This window comes from Monodelphis domestica, chromosome 1, assembly GCF_027887165.1.
Source record: "Monodelphis domestica isolate mMonDom1 chromosome 1, mMonDom1.pri, whole genome shotgun sequence".
NCBI classification, from domain to species: Eukaryota; Metazoa; Chordata; class Mammalia; order Didelphimorphia; family Didelphidae; genus Monodelphis; species Monodelphis domestica.
Window position 1 is genome coordinate 434,587,916 of NC_077227.1, and position 26,507 is coordinate 434,614,422.

The 26,507-nt window shown below is 35.9% G+C and overlaps 1 protein-coding gene across 2 annotated transcripts in view; it reads left to right on the forward strand.

The window, feature by feature from the left end:
• The window catches only part of RHPN2 (rhophilin Rho GTPase binding protein 2), a 113,871-nt gene that overhangs the window by 47,695 nt on the left and 39,669 nt on the right, over positions 1–26,507 (forward strand). For both annotated transcript variants that reach the window (XM_016433452.2, XM_007474775.3), the window contains one exon: positions 7,643–7,758. In XM_016433452.2, the coding sequence (XP_016288938.1) occupies positions 7,715–7,758 (44 nt within the window). In that variant the 5' untranslated portion in view covers positions 7,643–7,714. The remainder of the gene's footprint in view (positions 1–7,642; positions 7,759–26,507) is intronic.

Consider the following 26,507-nt stretch of genomic DNA (forward strand, 5'->3'; position numbering starts at 1 on the left):
AGTCTTTGCCATTAATTTATTGCCCTGTTTATACTGTGGAGAGAAGAATTCTCTTTTAACCCAGAAGTCCTTCTTAGCATCTCCTCTGCATTATTTGCCTCACTTAGAGTATTATGTTTAAAAGCAAACCAAAAAATGATTCATAAAACCATACCAGGCCCAGAAAAAAGCTCTTGGGATCACTCATATCATGCAGGCTTGGGGGGATTCCAGAAACCAGTTTCTCTACCTTCTTCTCATCTGTTTATAAATTAATTTGCTGCAGAGTCTATAGTATTCAGCTATATTGTACATGGGAAAAAACTAAAAAGAAACCCTGGTTTTGTGTATCATATTTTATTTGTTTTTAAATTAAAATTTGTATTAATAAATTTAAATTTTAGATTAAGTTAATACATTTTATTAATGCCTTATATTTTTAGATCACAGTCATTTCCAGTTATGAATCCTCCTTCCCCAAAACAACAACAAAATAGTTCAGGAAAACCACTAAAATGTAATTAAATGAATCAATTAAATTAATTAATTTAAGGCTTTTAAAAAGTATTAAATCTTTCTTTTGTGCTAAGAAATAATGATTTTCTGGTTTATAGTCAAGTTGGACATTTGATTTCCATTTGGTACTACATCTGTTTGTGTCTCTGGCCATTTGGCTTTATTTAATGAAAACCTTGACTTTTTGTTTAAATGTTACATCATTTCTAACATCTGAATTCTATATACATACACTTTGTGTCCTATATAGTGTGATAAGGAAAGGAGAAAGAAGAAAGGAGATAAGGAAAAGAAAGACACAGAGAGATGCCAGGGGCCTTCAAAATTCTAGCTATGCCTCCCCCCTCTCTAGGGTCCCTGCAAAGGGAGGTCTTTTGTTTCTTCTAGCTCCTTAGATCCCTTTGCTGACTATCTAAAAATCCCCAGCTGTCTAGCTACCTGACTAAAATCCTTCCAAATAAGTTTTGTCAAGGTATATAGTTCTTTAGATCAGGTAGGCTGACCCTTTATCTCAGGGATCAACCCTGGCCAGTTAGGCCCAAGATGGCTGTAAGTCTGCTGGTCTTCCTTCACTGGCTGGTCAGACACAGAGCTCAGAGCAGCTGGAAACAATCAGAAGGCTGGAACAAGAGTAGATGAGATGGCAAGGTATGATCAATGTCTTCACACAGGATATTGGAGCTAATGGCTTTAGCTTCAAGGAGATAGGAAACAAACCCCTTCCTTCAGTTGATAGAGATCCCAAGCAGGAGGAAGTTGTCACTTCAGGCTCTACCAGAAATAGGAAACCAAAAAGTCCCTGGCATCTCTCTGAGTCCCCTTTTCAACTTTTCCCCTGCATTCCAGAACACAGTCTATACTGTTCTGTGGCAATCCAATACACTGAATCTCTGTGAAAAATCCTTTCTTTTGCCTGTTTGTACCCATTTCTCTCCTTTTGGAGTGGGACTGGAGAAGACCTAAAAAAGAGAAGCAAGTTTGTTGTTTTTCCCTGTATTACACTGGGAGTTTGGCTGAAAAGTAATGATGGTCACAGCCCAGTTGCTTTATCTTTTGCCTTAAAATTCCACCTGTATGAATCAAGAGCAAGGAAAAGTGCGTCCCTTGGGATGGGCCCAAAAGACAAATATTTCCTTGCATGGCAACTTAGTATAGTCCTAGATATCAGGCCCTATGAGAAGGGAGGATTCCCTGGGGCAGAAAAAGAATTTGCCCTATGAATCAGAGGAGAATTGTCTGAAAGTTAACATGATGAGGTGTTCTAAGTGGTGGTGTGTTTCCTGGGGGTTATTTGGACAAGTTCCAAAGTACCACATGATTATGCCTCACCTTTGTTTTGGCTTGAGCCTCATTTCCTTCTTTAGAGTTTCTTCCCAAAGTTGGCAAATAGCGCCATTGGGAGGAAGCATATAGCTCAACTGACTAGAGGATAGATGTCGTGCTCCTCTAGAGTGTCCAGCAAAGCCAAACTAGACTTCAACAATCTGAACAATAGCTACCTCCTACAGCAGATGATGGTGCTATAGAGTTGTGTCAGAGGGAACATTCTAGGGGCACCTGAGGAGGCAAGATTCCCACTTTCTGCAAACCAGGATTAGATTTGATGAGATCTATATTAAACTGAGCATTTTTAGGAGTTATTTTTAAAAGAAAATATGAATTCAGATGTTTTTATTTGTCAGAAGGAAAACAGGTAAGATAAAGTGATTTTCATATGAAATCCTATTATCACAAACTCTGAGAGTACCTACATTTTTTCAGTAGAGTAGCCTCTCTTTTTTGGTCATCAAATTTTGCTTGAAATTAAATGAGTCATTGGTTGGGATCTGGTGGGGGTTTTTTGGGGGGTGGGGGAGAAACAATTTTTCGAGAGGCAGGGCAGTATTGTGGTTAAAGCTATCCTCAGACCTATAAAGCCCTGGGTTTTAGTTCTACCTCTGACACAATACTAGATGTGTGACCCTCGGAAAGTTAGTTAACGTCCCAGTGTTTTGGGCAACTCTCCAGTTTATTGAGGGACTTTCCTCATTTGGGAGTTCTCTATACTAATAAAATCATTGGTCTAGTTCCTATCCTTATCTCTATCAATTATAGCAGGACTGACCCTATATTTTGGGCACAATAAAAACAACTTCATGTTGTTCTGATCTGTGTACCTTTTAAGTGTTTTTTTTTTAAACTTATAATGATGAATAAATGAGAAAGTTGTACAAGATGATCCCTTAAGGCCTATTCTAACTCTAGTATTCTACAATTCTATGAATTGTAGATTCATTTAGATTTAGATATCCTGACAGGGCAGCTGAGCCTTTTCCCAGCAGTGATTCTCCAATGTGAAAGAGTAATACTTTATGTATTTTTCATCATAAATTTAAATAATCTCAATAATGAACACATTGATAAAGGACTAAAACTCAAAGTCAGTGATATAATTTCAATTATTTACATTTTAGAAAAGATGAATTTTTACATAATTAAAATATTAATTTATTTGCTATGTTTATTTCAACCTCTTTTGTCAGTTTGTGCAAAAGTTATGCTGTGATTGTTTATTACATAAATATTATCAGTGTTCTTATAATTCTAATTGTTTTGCATCACTTGTGTGTTTTCTTTCTAAATATTTATCATTTTTAATGATACAACAATATAACATGAAATCGATATGCCACAATTTGTCCAGCTTTTCCTGATTTCTGCCTCTCACATTTTTCTAGAATACTCTGTCTGGAGCCATCCTATGCTTATATCTTATTTTTTCTATTCAGTTGTTTCAGAGGTGTCTGACTCTTTGTGACCTCATGTGAAGTTTGCCATTTCCTGCTGCTCATTTTACAGATGAGGAAATAGACATATTGGGTTAGGTGTCTTTAAGTATGTGTGGCCAAATTTAATTCAGATCCTCCTTACTCCAGGCCTAGATCTTTATCTACTTTGTTCCTAGCATTTGTATCTTATCTTTCTTATCAAATCAAGAGCAGCACAAATACAGAGATTGTATTGTTTTTCATCTTTATATTCCTAGGCACACTGTCTTTCCCCTAGCAGGTAATGTTTGTTGAATTGACATTTCCTGGAGGAGCTAGATTGGTGATTTCATAGACTCCTACCATACTAGAGCTGAGAGAGACTTGGAAATGTTCTTTTACTGAGAAAGCTGAGGTCCAGAGAAGCCAGATGACTTGTCTTTAAAACTAGTCAGTGTCAGGGCAAGGACTAAAACTCTGGATCTTTTGACTGTCTTGTGTTTACACTGCAATGTGCTTTTGGAGCTTACCATCTTATTAAAGCTTAGCCATTTATTTTTAGTGTTTTGTCCTTAAAGACCTGTTTTAAAGAAGTGAAAATTCATAATTGGGCAGAATTATGAAAAAGGGATCCTGATGTACCAAGAAATAGACAAAGTAGAGGGCAGTTGGGTAGCTCAGTGAATTGAGAGCCAGGCCTAGAGACTGGATGTCCTAGGTTCAAATCTGGCCTCAGATACTTCCCAGCTATGTGACCCTGGGCAAGTCACTTGAAGCCCTTACCTCTCTTCTGCCTGTGCCTTGGAGCCAATACGGAAGGTAAGGGTTCTATTAAAAAAAAAAGAAAGAAAGAAATTGACAAAGTGCCCACAGAACTATTTATTTTTGTGTTTCCTAAAGAAGAAATAATTTTACCTATGTAGTCTCCTTAAGGATGAGTGGAATTGAGGAAATGCATACCTGTGATAATGGATCCAGGTCCACATCCTCCTTTTGGTAGAAGATAAAATTGAACTTTGAACAATTATGGAGCCTCTTATGAATCATACTTCCTTCTCTTCTAGAAGAGTTCAAGATGCATTTCTACCAGTTTTCATCCTAATACTGAAGTATTGTATGCTAGTACTAGGTACTCATAGACCAGGAAGACTGTCCCAATCACATATGCCCTTTTTTTAATCCTTACCTTCCATCTTGTAGTCAATACTGTGTATTCAAGGCTGAAGAGTGGTAAAGGCTATAGTCAATGGGAGTTAAGTGACTTGCCCAGGGTCACCCAGCTGGGAAGTGTCTGAGGCCAGATTTGAACCTAGGATCTCCCGTTTCTAGGCCTGACTCTGACTCTCAATCCACTGTGGGACAGCTGCTCCCTTCCATGGAATCTTATGGAAACAAAATTTGCAGTTAGAAGTTGTTGGAGGAATGAATTATGATCTTCCTGGGGACATTTTCTTCACACCAAAGAGATCACAGATTTGTCAAATTGTACTCATGCCTGGTGTTTCCTGTTACTGAGAAGCAAAATGATTTTAGGTAGGATTTTCCAGTCAACTCTAAATTTAAACACATTCTGATGCCTGGATTTAAACTTTACTCCACCTTTTTAGGCCACTGTAAAACATCATGTGAAAATTATAGACAAGTCAAAAAAGTGTTACAAGTAACCAGGAATTTTCTATCCATTAGTGAAAGTGGTAAAACCTCTAGGTTCTCTAGGTATATCTTGAAATTAGCAGTAAGGAAAAAAAAAGGATGAATCATCATTTTTAAAAAACCCACAAAAATTCTTACTTTTCATTTTAGAACCAATACTGTGTATTGGTTTCAAAGCAGAAGAGCAATAAGGGCTAGGCAGTAGGGGTTAAGTGACTTGCTCATGGTCATAAATTGAGGAAGTATCTGAAATCACATTTGAACCTAGAACCTCTCATCTCTACACCTGGCTCTCTATCCACTGAGTCACCCATCTGCTTCCTTAAATCATGCCATGTGTAACAGACCTCTCTAGTAATTTTTCAGAAAATAGGAAGAAAAAGATAACGTCAGCCTTTGCGTTATTTCAGAGAAGTTACATTTAGTTTTTACTTAAAAGGGATCAAATTAGATTTCAGAATTTCTTCTTAGAAATCACTTACAGTATAAAAGATTTTGTTAGATTTTTATATTTTAACCTGGAATAGGCATAATATCAAACTAAATAGGGAAAGAGGGAATCCAGAAGTGGCAAAATAGAGTGAATTTTTATGCAGAAACACCTCGGTGTTAGGGGCAGTATAACTCATCTTTATGATATCATTTTAAAAGCCAGCAATAAAACAATCCTAGAGTGTGTTAGTGCTTCAAAGGTGGCTAGTTCTTCAATCTCCTTAAATCCTATGACCTATTCCTCTCCATTTCAGCCATAAATACCTGGAATCTTACAATTACTCACAAATATAAATCTTTCTTAATAAAAAACTTTTACATTCTTCTGAGTTCTTTCTCAAGCCATTACCTTTGCTTTCTTTCCTTTCCAATACTGACCCTATTATAATTCACCAATTCAACTTTATGCTGGCATTTACTCTTGAATTCTTTGCCCCACTGTCTTACTGCTGTTCATCCTTTGCCAAACTCCAGCCCTGGATTTGACCCACTATCAAAGTCCTCTTCTCCTAATTATATGCTACTCAACAGAGATGAAGGAAGTCACACAACACTACTGATTGGATTCATGTTATCTAAATTCTGGCCCTCATGGCAACCAGATAATCTTTTTATTCCTCTACAATTGATTCCCTACCTCTACAGAATCTCTCTACAGAATCTGTTGGAGTTTCTCTATTCAGGTATTCCAAGTTTCCTTTACCCCTCTCTCCTCAGCTAAAGACCTTAACTGAGAAAATTTAGGTAACTTGCCATGAAATAAATCCCTTATCTTTACTCTTTATCTCAAAATTTCAAAGTATCATCCTCCATTCTCTCCTCTTTTCCCATAGTCTCTAATAATGAGGGGACCCTTTACTTTGCCAACCCCAAGCCCACTATTTGTCCTTGAGTCTATTTCCTGTAGTATTTTCTAACAGATTAATTCCTTTCTAAGCTTCAACTTTTTCCTATCTACTGGTTCTTTCTCTCCTGCTTTTAAACATGCCTAAGTATTTCCTATTCTTTTTTTTTCAAACCCTTACCTTTCATCTTAGAATTAATAATGTATATTGGTTTTAAGGCAGAAGAGTGATAAGAGCTAGGCAATTGGGGCTAAGTGACTTGTCCAGGGTCACACAGCTAGGGAGTGTCTGAGGCCAGATTTTAACCTAGGACCTCCCATCTCTAGACCTGGATCTCAATCCACTGAGCCATCCAGCTGCCCTTGGTATTTTCTATTCTTAAAAAAAACCTTTGACTTGATCCAACCATCCATTCTTGATATGTTATGTCTCTCCTTTTCTCTGCCAAACAACTCTGAAAATATTGTCTAAACTACTTATTGTCATCACTCCTCTGTCCTTAATCTTCTCCATATGGCTTCCAAGCTCATCATTCAACTTAAACTACTCTCTCTAAAGTTACTGGTGGTTTAAGTTGTCAGATCTGATGGTCTTTCTCCCTAATGCCTCCCCCCAATCTTAAAAACAAAAAACAACTGAATCCCCAAACTCAAACTTTCTTATTTCTATTAAAGGTGTCACAAATCAGTCTTAAGTTCATGGTCCTGGTGTTTTCCTTTACTCTTCATCATGCTCATCCCATATATTCTGTCAGTTGCCATAGCTTGCCATTTCTTTCTCCACAACAGCTCTCAACGTTTCTCTGTGCTTACAGACACTTTATTTTATGTTTTCTTCCTTCTTGGCATGTGGTCACTTAATGAATGCATATTGATCGATTGATTCATTTTTTCCTTTCCTAAGGTTAAGTTTACATGGGATATTTATAGAAAGGTTTGAGGGCATTGTACAGTAGCAGACATGATAATATGATCAAGCTATGGAGACTGTATTTTGATATCAGCTCCTTTAACTACTAAGCTCTCCTTGAAAATAAACCATAATTTTAAAACTATCCATAGAATTGGACTCTTAATTTAAAAAGACATACAATTCAAATGGACAACTACTCTTTTAATCTCCAGAATTTTGGATATATGTGGGAACTGGTTTTGCTTTGAAAATGAATATTCCATTATCTGGTTCGAATGAAATATTTTATTGAAGACTAGGATTTCTAAAGTTTCTAATTTAAAATTTAAATATTTCATCACATATATATATATATATATATATATATATATATATATATATATAGAGAGAGAGAGAGAGAGAGAGAGAGAGAGAGAGAGAGAGAGAGAGAGAGAGAGAGAGAGAGAGAGCACTATTGACCTCTGAGAAATACTTTCTTCAATTTCTTACTGTTTCTAGGGTTGTAATCCCCTGGCTCAGACAGGGAGAAGCAAACTTCAGAATCAAAGGGCTGTGTTAAACCAACAGATCATGAAAGCTGTTCGGATGAGAAATGGTGCTGAAAATCTTTTGAGGTATGTTGTTGCTATTTCTGCTTCTAAAGCAATTGGAATTGGCATCTCTGCCTTGAACATTTTGTGGTCAGCTTAGCAGTTCTTCTGTTTTCTTGAGCCAAATGCTCAGGAAGTTTTGGATTTCATGTTACTTTATGTTCTGTGTCTTTTCAATACCTCCCATCCACATAGATGGAGCTAGTGTTCTGAATTCACAGAATCAGAAAGGACCTCTGAAACTCTTTGGTCCAATTAGGACCTGAACAAGAATATCTTCTACTATATACACTGCTCAATGATCTAGCTGCCTTTGCTTGAAATCCTATCGTGAGGGAAAACAATCCCCTCCTGAGCTAATCCTTCCTTTCTTTTTTTTTTCCCCTTTTCTGTTCCCTCCCCCCCCCTCCCTCCCTCCCTCCCTCTCTCTGTCTCTCTGTCTCTGTCTCTCTCTGTCTCTCTGTCTCTCTCTCTCTCCCTCCCTCTCCCTCCCTCCCTCCCTCCCTCACTCCTCATTGCTAAAAGGTTTTCCTTATGTAAGGACAAAATGGGTCATGGTGCTATAAAAGCAAAGTGATATGTAACTATTGGCATGAAGGGAAAAGGAAAAGAAAATCCTACCCTGGAACTCTTCACAATTTTTTTTCTTTCAGTTTCTGATTCAGTTAAGGCAAGGTCAAATTAATGGAGGCCTCCATGTGTAAATGTACTATATTTTTAATTATATTTGTTAGAGAAAGTTTTTTGATGTTTGGATTTCTTTTTCAAAACTTAAAATTTTGACTAGAGAAAGAAAATAGGCATTAGTGACTACAGGAATATGCTGAGACTAGTAAGATCTTTAGAAAGAGATTATTTTCCTATATTTGGAAAGATTCCTTAACATTGTCTTTTCTTGAATAGAAAGTCTTTGAATTCAAAGATTATGGGATTGTAGTTTTGCCTTTTTTGAAAATTTTAATAATTAAATTTTTTATATTTAATTTTATTTTTAAATTTCAAAAAAGTTCAATTTTAATTTTATTATTTTAGTGATTTATTATATCCAATAATAATTTATTTATTATAGTTTTAATTTTATATTTTATTTAATAGTTTATTTAAACATTTAATAGTTTATTATGTATATTTGTATGGAAATAAGTTTTTTTATTAACCTATCCCTCCTCACTCTTATTCCCTATAGTGAATCTCTTGCCACAGTCTGTTGATTTTCCTTTATAACATCTCCTACATTTGCTCCCTTATTTCCTCTAGTACTTTTACCATCTTCATATAGACCTCCATCACCTCAAATCTAGATAATTGCCATAACTTGCTAGTTGTTCATCCTGCCATTAGTGTCTTTCCTCACTCTAGTCCATCCTCTGTTCAGTTGCCAAAGTAATTTTTCTACAGTGCAGGTCTGACCATGTCAATGGTTCCGTCCTCCCCCCACACCCCTCCAACTCCAGTGACTCTGTATCACCTATAGGATCAAATATAAAATCCTCTGGCATTCGAAGCTCTTCATAATCTGTCCTCTCCCTTTCTAGTCTTTTATTACTAACCTTATCCTCTAATTTAACCCCATCCTTTCCAGCTTTCCTCCAGGCATTTTCTTGGCTCTTCCTCAGACTAATACTGTCTTCATTTCTGCCTCTTAGCTTCCTTTATATCCCCACTAAAATCTTGCCTTTTACTTTTCTTACTTTCCTGATCTCTTTTAATTCTAGTGCCTCCTCTTTTGATTATCTTCAATTCTGTATATACCTCACTCTTATCTAGTTGTTTGTTATATTCTTCAATTAAATAGTGGTCTCCTAGAGAGCATACTGCCTTTTTGCCTTTCTTATACTTCTAGCCCTTAGCATTGTGCCTGGTTCATAGTAGATACTTAATAGATGTTTATTGACTACACTCCAAAACTTTTCTACTGTACCCCTCACCTTCATATTTTCAATTCCTTCCCCAGCTTTGTAGCTTCCTTTTGTGTTGTCTATTATAAGCTTCTTGAGAGTAGAGTCTTTCTGCTTATATTTGTATTCCCAGCTCTTTTATCTGTGCCCAACACATTGAAAAGCATTTAATAAATACTTGCTGACTATTCTTCACCTCATTTCACAAATAAACAAACAAAAACAAAAAATAAATCTCTTACTATATATCTACACAGTCATGCCAAATAAATTCCCAAGATTCTTTCTAAGATGAGTGGAAGGTTTCACCTTCCTTTTTTGGGTCCTAGTAGTTGGTTTTTTTTTTGTTTGTTTTTTTAATTATCTCTTTGGGACACAAACCCAGTAGTGATATTGCTGGATCCATGGGCATAATTCCAAATTGCTTTCCAGAATGGTTGAATCAATTCACAACTCCACCAGCAATGTATTACTGTCCCAATTTTACCATATCCCCTCCAACATTTATTATTTTCCTTTACTGTCATAATAGCCAGTTTGCTAAGTGTGAGGTGGTACTTGAGGTTTTATTCTTGACCCAGGCAGATATAACCCCTAATTTCAGCAGAGAAAATATAGTATTGAGTCTCATTCCTAATTCTTTTTAAATAAAGGACTCTGACTTTTCCTCTTTTAAAAAGTTTAAAATGTGAATGATGCCCTTAGATCCTCTTGGAGGATCTTCTGTTCTTGAGCACCTGTTTCAGGGAGGCAAATGGTATTTACTCTTGGAAAATTGGTTCCTTTGGTGCAGTAGGGGAAAGTATCTTTGATTTCCTGCTTTCCTGAAATTTGCAATGTTTTAGGAGGGAATGATGGGCTGATTCATGTATAAGAGGGAACTGATCTATTTCTGAAAAGGCGGAGTGCCTCCTAATTAGGGGTTGTAGGTAACATTGAAGTTGAAAGAAGTAACAGAGATTCTTAAGATTACATATATGTACTGACAGCAAAAACAACCCTGGCAGCTAGCCATGTGTCAGCAGGGCTACTTATTTAAAATGACAGTTCCTGTATGTGACTGCTTTGATTAGAAAAGAAAGGTCAATCAGTAATTATTGTAAGTAGAGCATTTACCAGGAAATGGAAAAAAAAAAACTGATTCATTGGAACATAGTCAGAGAACCTTTGAAGGTTGCAGAATTTAAAATTCAGACTTTCAAATGGAACCAATTGTGAGGAGGGAGTGTCACTAATGGTCAAAGTTTTGGACTTATAGTTTATTACACGTGTATTAGAATCTTGCCTCTGACACTGTACCTTCATTTGTAAAGTACCCATAATACTTAGACCTTCTTCAGAAATTGATTATGAGGTCCAAATGAGCATAAATATATATATATTATATTTACACACATGCATAAATATATATATATATATTTGTGTCTGTTTTATAAAACTTAAAAGTTCTATGTAAATGCCAATTGCGATGATGATGATAATGACAATACAATGGTGAAGGGGTGGGTTGAAGAAGTCAACAGGAAGGACAGAGGATCTTGGCCATCTAGAACTCTTTTTCTTTTCTTTTCTTCTTTTAAACACTCCTTCTGTCTTTCCTAATATGAATTCTAAGATGGAAGAGTGATAAGGACTAGGCCATTGGGGTTAAGTGATTTGCTCAGCGTCCCACAGCTAGGAAGTGTCTGAGGCCACATTTGAACCTGGGTCATCCAGACCTTGTGCTACCTAGTTGCCCCCATCTAGTACCTTTGTGACTCTGGACTTCAGTTTTTCAGCTGTAAAATAAGGACATCGGATTAGATGGACTTCTAAGGTCCCTTCTAGCTCTTACTATGTGCTTATGTTTTTATTCAGCTGTATTCAGCTTTTGGTCTGTACTTTATTTTGTCTGTAGCTCAGAAAGATATGTAAATCACACTGGTGGCAGTGGCCTCCTGAAGTAGGCATTCAGGTTGGAAAGAATTCAAAGTTTCTTTACGCTTAACCTATAAAAACAATCAGAGCAATGGCTATTTTGAAATAACTCCCATTTTTTTTACATGAATGGATTTCCAGATATTTTGTCTTCATTTTCCTTTGGGTGGTGTTCCATTCCATTCTATTAACTCCCCAAGCAAATAACTATTCCGAGCATTCAAGCAAAACTAAAGCAGCATTGTAAAGTTGGCCCTCTACTTGTATTTGCCTTTTGGGGGGAGGTATGTTAATTATTTTCAAAAATGACCTAAAAGTTCAAAGTGCCACTTTCCATAGAATGCTCTCAGGGGAAAGTAGAAAGGTATTTATTAAACTGATTCAGGGAAGCCAATATTTTCTTAACTGAAGAGTAACCAAGAAATTGTTAAAATAAATAAGGTATTTCAGGGCTCCTTGACTGCTCTGCATATTGAACCTAATGAGCCACCCAAAAAGGATTCTCTAGCAGGTGCCTATAGGGTAAAGGGTAGTTTCAATCACAGACCAAACCTCTGATTTTTCAGGTTTTCTGGCATGTCACTCACTGAAGGCCAGTTCCCAATGTGGGACGTGCAGAGTACTCTTGGGATGAAAAAAAAGGGGGAAATTATTTTCTTTTAAAATAAATGCAGCTAGTTGACTCAGTGGATTGAGAGCCAGGTTTAGATATATGAGGTTCTAGATTCAAATTTGACCTCAGACACTTCCCAACTATGTGACCCTGGGCAAGTCACTTAACCCCTCAATGTCTAGGTCTTACCAATCTTCTGCCTTGGAACCAATACAGAATATTGATTCTAAGACAGAAAGTAAGATATTAAGTAAATGAAGACTTTTACAGCAGATACCAAATACAATGCTAGGAGGTCCTAAAGTTCAAGAGCAAAGAATGAAATAATCTTTACTCTTGAGGAATTTATGGTCTAATGGGGGAGATAAGTACATATATAAATATATGTGAGTGGAAATACAAAGTGAATAGATATAAGTATATACAAAATAATTAAATACCAGGTAGTTTGGGAGTAAGGGCACAAAGAGTTGGTGTTAGGGAGAGCAGGAAAGGCTTCATTGAGAAGATGGTGCTTGAACAATGTCTTAAAGGAAGAAGATAGCCGTCCAGGGATGTGGGAGAGACACTACAAAAGCTTGGAGATAGGAGATGGAGTATCATGTGTGAGGACCAGTTGGACTGCATTGCAGAGTTCTGGAGGGAAAGTAATGTCCAGTGTAATAACTATTTTGACACATATAACTATTTGGGATAATTGGAGGTTTAGGGGATGGTATTATAGGGCAAGTAATCTGGTTTGGGAAGAGTAGACCAGCCCAGGGCAGGCAGAGCCAGACCCTGAGCTAATAAACACACAGACACTGTATAATGCTGGAAAGATAGATTGTGACCAGTTTGTAAAGGGTTTTAAAATCTAAACAGTGGGCTTTATTTTTATTTATCTGAGAGACAATAAGAACCCATCAGTTTTTTGAATAGGGGAGTGTCATGATCAGATCTGCCCTTGGCTGCAGTATGTGCATTGGGGAGAGTCCTGTGGGGCTTGAACAGAGAGACTAATTAAGAAGCTCTTTCAATGAAGTAGGGGATAGGTGATTAGGGCCTGAAGTGGTAGCCATGTGAGTGGAGAGAACAATGGGGCCAGATTAGAAAGATGTTTTGGAGGTAGAAAAGGCATGATTTGGCAGCACATATCCAGAGAGGGCAGCTAGGTGACCCTTCGGTTCAAATCTGTGCGACTCTGGGAGAATACTTCATCCTTTTTGCCTCTGTTTCCTTATCTGCCAAATGAGTTGGGGAAGGAAATGGCAAACCACTCCAGTATCTTTGCCAAGGAAACCCCTAATGGGATCACAGAATTGGACACAACTGAAAACAACTGATGAACAACAAATCCAGATTGTATGGGATGAGGAGTGAAAAATACATGATTGTGAAGAAGTGATAAGCCTGGGACCCTGGAAAGATAGAAGTACTTTTGGCAGAAATGGGGAAATTTGGAAGAGGGAAGGGTTTTTTGGGGAAAAGAAAATGAGTGGTTTTGGACATGCTGAGTTTGAGATATCCTAGAAGACATCCAGATTAAAATGTCTGATAGGCAATTAGTGATGTGGAACAGAGGCTCAGCATATACATCTGCACAGTAATAATAGTTAAACCCATATTAGCTGATGAAATTACCAAGAAAAAGACTTTAGAGGGAAAAGAGAAGGTTGCCTAAGTCAAAACCATGGGGAACACCCACGGTTAGGAGTTATGATGTGGATAATGAGTTAGCAAAGGAGACCGAGAAGTCCTTCAGGTAGAAGGAGAATCTCAAAAAAAAGGAATATCATGAAATCTCAGAGAAAAGAAAGTATCCCGGAGGAGAGAGTGATCAGCAGGAGGCAAATGAAGCAAATGGGTCAAGGAGAATAACTACAAAAAGACCCTTAGATCTGGCAGTTGAAAGAGCAATTTCAGTTGAGTGATGAGATTAGAAGCCAGATTACAATCAAGAGCCCTGGTTTTTCTGTGAAGGTCTTACCTACTGGGAGAAAAGGAAAAATAGACATGTCGGTGTGGAGACAAAGATCACATACCCCTTCACCTGAGTGGTCAGGCGTGATTCTATTGCTTATTTCAGGAATCTGTATTCAGAGTGTAGAAAGTTGTGGTTTCTCTTGAAAATCTATGATGGTTGCCTCTGAAATTTTAAACAAGTTGGTGTTATTAAATGAGCTTCAAATTAATGTATAATATTAGGCAAGTTGCTTTTCCTCATTTGTAGAATTGAGGAGATTAGATAATTTCTAAGATCTTTTCCAACTCTGATTCTAAATCTTTCTCACTACAAAAATGTGTAGATCATATTTATACAGCTGCAGTAGCTTGAAAGTAATGACCCAGTTACTCCAGATCATCAGTTCCAAAAGAGAGAAGAGGGCATTTCTTTCCTGGGTCGTGCATGAGTGCCTAATTGCTATTTCTATCAGGCAAGCTTAGTACTGTCTTCATTCATATCTGCAAAAGAAAGAACAAGCTGAAAACAACAGGCACATTTCATTTGCTGGGTGAAATGGGCCAAAAAATGTGGTCACATCTGACAATAAGTATTTCATTTTGACAGAGCCAAATAAATGAAATCATAGTCCTGGGAGTGAGATACACCTTTTGTTAATGAATCCTCATCAAAAATAGAAATTGAGCCAAATGTTACTAACATTTAGTAATCATAATCAAAGTTTACAATTGTCATTCTGTTAATTTCCATTTGAATAATAATGAATAAATGCTAACATTTTATGTAATACTTTAAGATTTGCATATCACTTTTACATACATTATCTCCTTTGATACTCACAAGGACCCTCTAAGATGGTTCCTATATGTATTATTACACCCATTTTAAAGAATTTAAAGATATGAATTATCATTCCCATTTAAAACTGACACATGGGTTTAGGTGACTTGATTATGGTCATGCAGCTAGTATGTGTCCCAAGTAGAACTAATAGAATCCTAGATGTAGAGGAACCTCAGAGGCCATTTTGTTCCGCCCCATCTTTTATAGATAAGGGAACCAAGTCGAGTCCAATGTTTAGTTTATCTCCTTTCCTGAAGAACTAAGTTGATGAATTCTGTCGTAATCTCATCGTTGAATACTCTGGTTATATAGCTCCCATTTTGGGATACCTCTTTAACTCAGCATTTACAGATTTGTAGTTTGGGCCCCTGGGGGCAGCTGACATTTTGAAAGTTCTCTGTAGGTCCTAATATTATAATAGTAGCTCACAATACTGTACTACAATTACTTAATACTATGGTATGTTGTTTGATTGTTTTAGTTGTGTCCTACTCCCTTTCACCTCATTTGGGGTTTTCTCAGCAAAGATACTAGAGTGGTTTGCATTTTCTTCTTCAGCTCATTTTATAGATGAAGAAACTGAAGCCAATAGAGTTAAGCAACTTGCCCAGTCACACAGCTGGTAAGTGTCTGAGTGAGATTTAAACTCAAGTTTTGAGTCATCCTGACTCCAAGCCTACCCTACCCAGCTGCCCTTTGTGTCACCTAGCTGCCCTCTATTATAGTCTAGTTGAGTTTGCAAGCCCCTGCCAATATACTTCCTTTTAATACTCAACCTGAAGAAAAAAATCAGCTTAAATAACAAAGGCGTATTCAAAAATGGTACAGTAAAAATGGTAGTTATAAATCGTTCTTCTTCATAAACCTGCGGCTCACTCTCACAAATTCAGTATCTGTGGGCACAAACATAGAGCATATTAATAATGAGGTACTCACATAGGAAATACATGAAGTCAAAATAAATCTATGCTTCCTACAAGGTTCCAAGATCCTTTTCTTGTGATGTTTTCATGCTGTTTCCTCTGGATTCAAACCTGTCACTGAGTGGTCATTGTGCTGCATTTCCTTGGACTGAGCCTCTACACAGCTAGTTCTCTCTCAAATTAAAAAATACACATTTTTTTCAATCACACATAGAAACCATTTTTGATGATTTTTGTTTTGTTTTGTTTTGATATTTCACAATTCAGATACTTTCCCTCCCTTGTTCTGTATTAGGTGGTTTCCTTACTGGGTTGTTTATGGTAATTGGAGGTGCTGGGCAAACACACTGAGAAATAAGGTAATGGGAAGACAGAATTCTTTCTATCCTCACCTCCACCAACTTCTGCTGTCTTTTTCAGTTAGAATCAAACTGGGATTCAGAATCAGTAAGTTGACTGAAATTTTAACAGATAACTCACTCTTAAAAATACCAGAAATAGGGATTTATTTTAAGGAAGGAGGAGGGGTAAAGGGAATTTGGATAGGAGAGAGGGAGTTTAGGATTTCCCTAATCTATTATAAATCTCAAGATGAATAACTAACGTTGTATAGGCTTTAAGAGGGATATTATTAACAGTTTTCAAAGGTCTTCAGAGTCAAGCTCCAAATCTGTCAGAGAGAAACCACTAATCAGAAAGGCAGAGAAATCTCCTTTAGCTCTTTCTCCTAAATTCCCAGGAAAAAGAGTGAGTAAGAAACAGTTTGTCTCCTTGTTCAACTGCCTTCTCTACACCATATTCTTTTCTGGAATTTTCCTTGATGGACAAATCTTCAAGCTTCCATTCATTGCATCTGCTTTTCCAGGTTTTCTGTAGCATTAATCTCTTACAGTTTCTCCCTGCTTTGAGGCAATAAATAGTCTGATTTAGTACTTTAATTCAGTAAATGTTCCTCATGCCATGAAAAAAACACATATCACACGTGCAATAAAAACTCATGAAGGAATAAAGTGAAAGATGAAATGCTTTAATCTGCAATTGGACTGCAACAGATGATTATTTGACTGTGGATAGCATTTTTCATCACAAATCCCTTTTATCTTGGGATCTTGCTTTGCTAAGAATAGTTTCATTTGTCACACAATGTTTCTTTACTGCATACAGTGTTCTCTTAGTTCTGCTCACTTCACTTTGCCTCAATTCATAAAAATCTTTCCAGATTTTTCTGAACTCATCCTATTCATCATTTTTTATGATACAATAGTATTCCTTACAATCATATTTCACAACTTGTTCAGCCATCCCCCAACCAATGGACACCCCCTCAGTTTCCAGTTTTTTGCCACTACAAAAAGAACTGCAATTTTTTTTTTGGTACAAGCAGGTCCTTTCCCCCTAACTCTGATCTCTTTGGAATAGAGACCCAATAGTGATATTGCTGGGTCAAAGGGTATGCATAGTTTTATGGCCCTTTAGGTACGGTTCCATATCATTCTCCAGAATGCTTATATCAGTTCACAGTTCCCCCAACAGTGTCCCAATTTTCCTACATTCTCTTCAACATTTATCCTTTTTAATATGTTAGCCAATGTGATAGATGTGAGCTGATATCTCAGAGTTGTTTTAATCTACATTTTTCTAATCAGTAGTGATGTGGAGCACTTTTTCATGACTATAGTTTGAAATTCTTCATCTCAGAACTGCCTGTTCATATTCTTTGACCATTTATCATTTGGGGAATGCTTTGTATACTTGTAAATTTGACTCAGTTCTCTACAAATTTGAGAAATAAGGCCTTTGTCAGAGACACTTGCTATACATTGTTTCTCCCAATTTGTTGTTTCCCTTCTAATCATTGGTTTGTATGTACAAAAAGTTTTAAATTCAAGGTAATTAAAATAACCCTTTCTATTTTTTGGGAATTATTCTCTATTTCTTGTTTGATCATAAATTCTTCCCTTATCCATAAGTATGATAGCTAAACTTCCCATGTTCTCCTAATTTCTTTTTGCTCTCTCCCTTTCCTTCTCCCTTCCCCTCCCCCGCTTCCCTTCCACCTTAGAATCAATACTGTATATTGATTCCGAGGCAGAAGAGTGGTAAGGTCTAGGCAATGAGAGTTAAGTGACTTGCCCAGGGTCACACAGCTAAGAAGTGTCTGAGGCCAGATTTGAATTTAGGACCTCCCATCTCTAGACCTTGCTTTCAATCCACTGAACTACTCAGCTGTTCCCCATCTTTTATTTCTAGACCAATAATTCATTTTTACTTAATTTTGATGTATGGGGTTGTTCTCTGCCTATTTTCTACCATATCTTTTTTTCCAGGTTTCTTGGCAGTTTTTGTCAAATACTGAGTTCTTCCCCTGAAAGCTTGGATCTTTAGGTTTATTAAACATTACATTACTATTGTTATTAACAATTATTATTGTTGATTACCAAACCTATTCCCTTGACCTACTACTCTATTTCTTGGCAAGTATCTTGATTTTTTTTTTTGATGATTACAACTTTATAGTGTAGTTTGGGATTTGGTATGCCTAGTCTTCCTTCCTTCATATTTTTTTCCCATTAATTCCCTTGCTATTTTTGACCCTTAGTTTTTCCAAATGAATTTTGTTTTTTTTTTCAAGCATAGATTCACATTGGATAAATTTGTTATCAAAGACTTTAATACCAACTTATAGATGAGAACTGAAATAGGTTACCCATATCTCTTAACCTTCATCCTGGAACAAATCTCTACCAGGGAAGGAAGAGAGGGAGGGTATACCATGAAGATATTACCTCATAGTTTCAGTTATCTCACAAGAAACAACAGTGGGTCATGACATCATGCATACATGTATATGACATCTGATACAAAAAAGCCCTAGTCATAAGAAGCAACACGAATAGCCCTAGAAAAAATAATCAGTAACAGTCCTTATGAATAGAAGCCTATAAATGGAAAGCTATGAAAGAAAACAGAATGGAAAGATATTAAAGACAAAACAGAGAAGGCAAGAGAGGCATACAGGTAAGAGAGCATTGCACATGCTAAAATGAACAGAAAAGCACTGCTAAAGCCAATGAAACAGCTCTGGATAGGAATATAGCTAGTAAAACAGACAAAAAGAAAAATATGCATTTAAAAAAAATTAGCTCCAGAGTCTCTACATAATCTATACAAAGTCTCTGCCAACAATAGTCACAACAAAGAAAGTAACAAAGTTATTTAATATGAAAACATAACTCCATGACTAAACAAAATACATCATATCCAAATTCTATCTCCAAGATATATCTAAAAGACAGCAAACAATAAATCCCTTTGTGAAAACTCAAACATCAAAAGATAAGAAAACTTCAAATTCATATTCTTAACATAAATCTAAGAACTCATACATATTGCATACACCCACTCATGAAGATGATCATATGTAAACCTTACACACATAAATAACAACTAATGAATACTGACAAGCACTCATGAAGAATTCATATCTTACTTCCATGTACATGAAAAATTTCAATCTTACATACATGCACATGTAAAAACCTTACATGCATGCATGTTCCTGATTGTTCCAGTATGTTTTAGAATATTAAAATACACAAGACATCAATCAAGAGCAATGACAGACAAAATGTGGCATGTAGCACAGATGAAGAAACCAAGACACATAGGTTTCTACAATAAACATCAAAAGACATAGAAGGACTTTGAAATTTTAGATTTGTGATCATGAGGTTATGTAAGATTGTGAAATACAGACAATGAGGAATTATCACTAATCAACATGTATGCACCAAATAGTATAGCACCCAAATTTCTAATGGAAAAACTAGGAGAACTGAAGGAGGAAATAGACAGTAAAACCATATTAATGGGAGACTTAAACCAACCATTATCAAATTTAGATAAATCAAACTAAAAAATAAATAAGAAAGAGGTAAGAGAGGTGAGTGAAATCTTAGAAAAATTTAGACATATGGAGAAAAATAAATAGGGACAAAAAGGAATACACCTCAGCACTACATGGCACATTCACAAAGATAGATCATACACTAGGGCACAGAAACATGGCACACAAATGCAGAAAAGCAGAAATAATAAATGCAACTTTTTCAGATCATAAGGCAATAAAAATAATGATCAGTAAAGGTACATGGAGAGCCAAATAAAAAATTAATTAGAAATTAAATAATATGATACTCCAAAATTGGCTAGTTAGAGAAGAAATCATAGAAACAATTAATAATTTCATTGAGGAAAATGACAATGGTGAGACATTCTTTCAAACCTTATGGGATGCAGCCAAAGCAGAAATCAGAGGGAAATTCATATCCTTGAGTGCATATATTAACAAATTAGGGAGGGCAGAGATCAATGAATTGAAAATGCAAATCAAAAAACTTGAAAGCGAACAAATTAAAACTCCCCAGAAGAAAACCAAACTAGAGATCCTAAAAATTAAGGGAGAAATTAATAAAATCTAAAGTGATAGAACTATTGAACTAATAAACAAGACTAGCAGCTGGTACTTTGAAAAAAACAGACAAAATAGACAAAGTACTGGTCAATCTAATTAAAAAAAGGAAAGAAGAAAGGCAAATTAACAGCATCAAAGATGAAAAGGGGGACCTCACCTCCAATGAAGAGGAAATTAAGGCAATCATTAAAAACTACTTTGCCCAACTATATGGCAATAAATATACCAACCTAGGTGATATGGATGAATATTTACCAAAAATATAAATTGCCTAGACTAACAGAAGAAGAAATAGAATTCTTAAATAATCCCATATCAGAAAAAGAAATCCAACAGGCCATCAAAGAACTCCCTAAGAAAAAATCCCCAGGGCCTGATGGATTCACCAGTGAATTCTATCAAACATTCAGAGAACAGTTAACCCCAATATTATACAAACTATTTGACATAATAAGCAAAGAGGGAGTTCTACCAAATTCCTTTTATGACACAAACATGGTACTGATTCCAAAGGCAAGCAGGTCAAAAATGGAGAAAGAAAACTATAGACCAATCTCCCTAATGAATATAGATGCAAAAATCTTAAATAGGATACTAGCAAAAAGACTCCAACAAGTGATCAGGAAGATCATTCACTATGACCAAGTAGGATTTATACCAGGAATGCAGGGCTGGTTCATTATTAGGAAAACCATCCACATAATTGACCATATCAACAAACAAACAGACAAAAATCACATGATTATCTCAATAGATGCAGAAAAAGCCTTTGATAAAATATAACACCCATTCCTATTAAAAACACTAGAAAGCATAGGAATAGAAGGGTCTTTCCTAAAAATAATAAACAGTATATATCTAAAACCATCAACTAACATCATCTGCAATGGGGATAAACTAGATGCATTCCCAATAAGATCAGGAGTGAAACAAGGATGCCCATTATCACCTCTATTATTTAACATTGTACTAGAAACACTAGCAGTAGCAATTAGAGGAGAAAAAGAAATTGAAGGCATCAAAATGGGCAAGGAAGAGACCAGGTTATCGCTCTTTGCAGTTGACATGATGGTCTACTTAAAGAATCCTAGAGAATCAACCAAAAAGCTAGTCGAAATAATCAACAACTTTAGCAAAGTTGTAGGTTACAAAATAAACCCACATAAGTCATCAGCATTTCTATATATTTCCAACACAGCTCAGCAGCAAGAATTAGAAAGAGAAATCCCATTCAAAATCACCTTAGACAAAATAAAATACTTAGGAATCTATCTCCTGAGACTAACACAGGAACTATATGAACACAACTACAAAACACTCCACGGAACTAAAACTAGACTTGAGCAATTGGAAAAATATTAACTGCTCATGGGTAGGATGAGCCAATATAATAAAAATGACCATCCTACCCAACCTTATTTATCTATTTAGTGCTATACCCATTGAACTTCCAAAAAATTTTTTTTACTGACTTAGAAAAAAACAACCAAGTTCATTTGGAAGAACAAAGGGTCAAGGATATTCAGGGAAATAATGAAAAAAAAATACAAAGGAAGGTGGCCTTGCAGTCCCAGATCTCAAACTCTATTATAAAGCAGTGGTCATCAAAACAATTTGGTACTGGCTAAGAGACAGAAGGGAAGATCAGTGGAATAGACTTGGGGTAAGTGACCCCAGTAAGACAGTATATGACAAACCCAAAGAATCCAGCTTCTGGGACAAAACCCCACTATTTGACAAAAACTGCTAGGAAAACTGGAAGACAGTGTGGGAGAGATTAGGTTGGATCAACACCTTACACCCTACACCAAGATAAACTCAGAATGGTTGAATGACTTGAACATAAAGAAGGAAACTATAAGTAAATTAGCTGAACACAGAATTATATACATGTCAGACCTGTGGGAAGGGAAAGACTTTAAAACCAAGCAAGACATAGAAAGAGCCAAAAAATGTAAAATAATTTTGATTACATCAAATTAAAAAGTTTTTGTACAAACAAAACCAATGTAACCAAATTGAGAAGGGAAGCAACAAGTTGGGAAACAATCTTCATAACAAAAACCTCTGACAAAGGTCTAATTACTCAAATTTATAAAGAGATAGATCAATTATACAAAAAATTAAGCCATTCTCCAATTGATAAATGGGCAAGGGACATGAACAAGCGGTTTTCAGCCAAAGAAATCAAAATTATTAATAAGCACATGAAAAAGTGCTTGAAATCTCTTATAATCAGAGAGATGCGAATCAAAACAACTCTGAGGTATCACCTCACACCTAGCAGATTGGCTAATATGACAGCAAAGGAGAGTAATGAATGCTGGAGGGGATGTGGCAAAGTCAGGACATTAATTCATTGCTGGTGGAGTTGTTAATTGATCCAACCATTCTGGAGGGCAATTTGGAACTATTCCCAAAGGGCAATAAAAGACTGTCTGCCCTTTGATCCATAGCACTGCTGGGTTTGTACCCCAAAGAGATAATAAGAAAAAAGACTTGTACAAAAATATTCATAGCTGCGCTCTTTGTGGTGGCCAAAAATTGGAAATTGAGGGGATGCCCTTCAATTGGGGAATGGCTGAACAAATTATGGTATATGTTGGTGATGGAATACTATTGTGCTCAAAAGAATAATAAAGTGGAGGAATTCCATGGAGACTGGAACAATCTCCAGGAAGTGATGTAGAGCAAAAGGAGCAGAACCAGGAAAACATTGTACACAGAGACTGATACATTGTGGTACAAGAGAATGTAATGGACTTCTCCATTAGTGTCAATACAATGTCCCTGATCATTCTGCAGGGATCCAGGAGAAAATAAAACACTGTCCACAAGCAAAGGACAAACGGTGGGAGTAAAAACACCAAAGATAAGCAACTGCTTGACTACAGGGGTGAAAGGGACATGACTGAGGAGAGACTCTAAATGAACACCCTAATACAAATACCAACAATATGGAAATGGGTTTGAATCAAGGACACATGTGATACCCAGTGGAATTGTACATTGGCTAGGGGAAAGATGGTGGGAAGGGGGGGAGGAAAAGAAAGGGATCTTTGTTTCCAAGGATTATTGTTTGAAAATGACCAAATAAAATAATGTTTAAATTGGAAAAAAAATAATGTGAAATACATGTTAACATCACATAAATACATACATATGCTACACATAAATGCAATGTGGAAAATCTCATGGACTGGGTGAGTATATAACCTATGTATAATCGCAAAACACAGAATTCATGCTGATATATAAATTTCTGTGGAAAATTCAAATAGACAAAGAAATTTCTTATCTGCATGAGTTTGTACAGAAATAAAGAACATTCGATTATATTTGTACATATGTAAATCTGTATAGATACCACATATGTACATATGTGAATACGAATGTACTAACACAATAACTATATTAGAATAATTTATTAATGTTCTAATAACTAACTATAGGAACAGCTTAGAGAAATTTGTTCAATGTCTTAGGTAAGTAGGGACAGACATACTTAAGTATAAAAGTTAATTACATTATGATTTCAGGTTAACAATTGTTAGTAATAGAAATTTTACTTAGTTGAATTTATAGACATTAGAAGATAAGACAGTTATATATTCAAAATATTGTTGAAATTGTTTAAAATTGTTACATGATTTGTTATTATATTCAAAACTATATTCATGTAAAATCCCTATTTCCTAAACCATTTTCCTATACCCAAACTTAGCATAGAATTAGGTAGACAGAATAGCTAAGATAGATTAGGATTTGTTGTTTGGGGAGGGTAGAGGAATATTTAAAAGTTAGATAGTTAGAAATATGAAAAAATATATATCTAAAAGGTAAGTATCATTAATATAAGATGCTGGTTGCATCTTTTTCCAAAGATGAAAGGGAGGATATTGTGGAAGTGAGAAATTGAGAATGGGTTGTAGCAGGAGCTTGGAGAGGCTGAGACCGATGACCTGTCATTTCAAACGGGAGCATTCTGATTTGGAATGTGACTGGGAGAAGCAGTTGGAGGGAGACCAGTTGAAGTGTGGACTTTTTTGGCTTGGAAAGACAGAAGAGATCTGATGTCTCTTGGTTTTTGGAGATTGAAGCCTGAAGGTTGTCTTTGGCTTTGAAGACAGAAGAAAGAAGGACAAAGTTCAACTCTCTCTGATTTGCTCTGTTGTGATAGTGACTAAACTTCCAGACCTATCAGCCATTTTCCAAATTGAACTATATTTCACCATCCTTCAGTCTAAGACTCATCCTAGTATTATGAAAACCCCAAAATCCTCTTCCCTTTCATTTTCTTATCCTTCCCTTTCTTCCCCAATAAATCTCTTACTTAAGATAGAGAAGAGAAAGAGTATTTCACTTGAGATATCATAAACTCACCCTGAGAAGATTTAAAAGACCAACAGAAGAAGGAGAGTGAAGGGAGTGTGAAGGAAGGAAGGGAGGAAGAGGGGAGAAGGGAAGAAGGAAGAAGATCAACAGCCTGATCTTTTGTTATCGATTACCATTCAAAATAGTCCCTTATTACAGTCTCTAGTAGAAAAATAGCTCATAGAAAATAAGTAGCTTACCTTTTTGCATTCTTAACAATTTCTAAAAACCACTCAAATTTTCCTACAAATTGTATTACTAGAAAAAAAATTAACTTTCTATAATGTGTAGTATTGTACTGTCTTCTGTGACAGACCAAGTAAATTAGACTTTTCAAGAAATAGAAACTTGTGTCCTTTACATAAGACCATTCATACTAGAAAGAGGCCTAGCTAGGATAGTTAGTGATCAGTGGGATTCCTGATCTTTGGAAATACTTCTTTGGTTGTCATGGATTGCAACATTATCATTTTGGCTCTTAAATTATGTAATTGAACTTATATTTCTCTAAAGATCACATATGTACTCAGGAGGAAATTGGAGATTGAAAAGAAAAATCAATTACCTTTTTATGAAAAATCTTAAAGCAAATTAGTTTTCATCTTTTCCTAATGATAGCTCAGATAGATAGTGCACAGTTCAAATAAGGCTAGGGCCATGAGATTGATTTCCCACATGAGTCAAATTGCTTTTGCTTTATTTCATCTTGAAATAATGTGTCTTCTGACCCATATTAATCATTTGAGTGCAGAGTGATATAGTTGATAGACTTCTGAACTGGGAGTCAAAAAGTCTTGGATTTAAATTTTGCCTCTGATACTTAAAAACTGGGCGACCAATGGTTAAGTTCCTTAACTTGCCTAAACCTTATTTTCTTCAAATATAAAATGAGAAAAATAATATGATATATCATATGGTTGTTGTGAGAACTTAATGTGTATAAAAATGTTTTGCAAGTTTTCAAGGGCAATACTTTTGTTATTATTGGTGCAAATCCATTTCCACTACAGATAGTGGAAAAACAATTCAAAATGCATACCCCTTCTGAGGTATAATCTGTTGCTTATCTTTGCTGTTAAATGTGAGCAGTATTTCAATGAATGCTATAGTCACTCTCACTATAAATTTTCTGAAATAGTGATTGTTCTGCCTTTTATAGTTATTGATCCAAATGAAAAATTAAATCATTTAAATAGTAATCTAATAGTAATCTAATTGAAATATTGAAAATCTTAAATCCCAAGGAGAAATTGTGACAAAACAAAATGGTTCAGGAAAGACAATCTTAATAATGTTAGTCTTTTGTTTTTATGGTCTGTTCTTCTGGTTTTATCCATGTATACTTTACAGTGTAGCATTAAATTGATTTTAAAATTTACCTGCCTGCCTCTCTCTCTCTGTCTCTGTCTGACTGTCTTTCTGTCTGTCTCTCTCTGTCTCTGTCTCTTTCTCTCTCTCTCCCCCCCATCTCAATTCCTTCTACTCCTCAGTAGAAGGAAATTCTGTTATCAATGGAAATTATCTCTCCCAGCATAGACCAACAGCTCATCTGTGACTTAATAAAGATAATTATAAAAAAGTGAGAGAAAGCTTAAATGTGATTTTTAAGACATCATGCAGTATTGGAAGAACACAAGATGAAGATTCATGGAGCAGCTCATTGGCATAGTGGATGTAGTATTGGCCTTGGAGTCAGTAAGATGCTCCTCAGCCTATTTCTTCATCTGTAAAATTGGGTTAAAATAACATCTACCTCAGAGGGTTGCTATGAGGAACAAAAGAGATG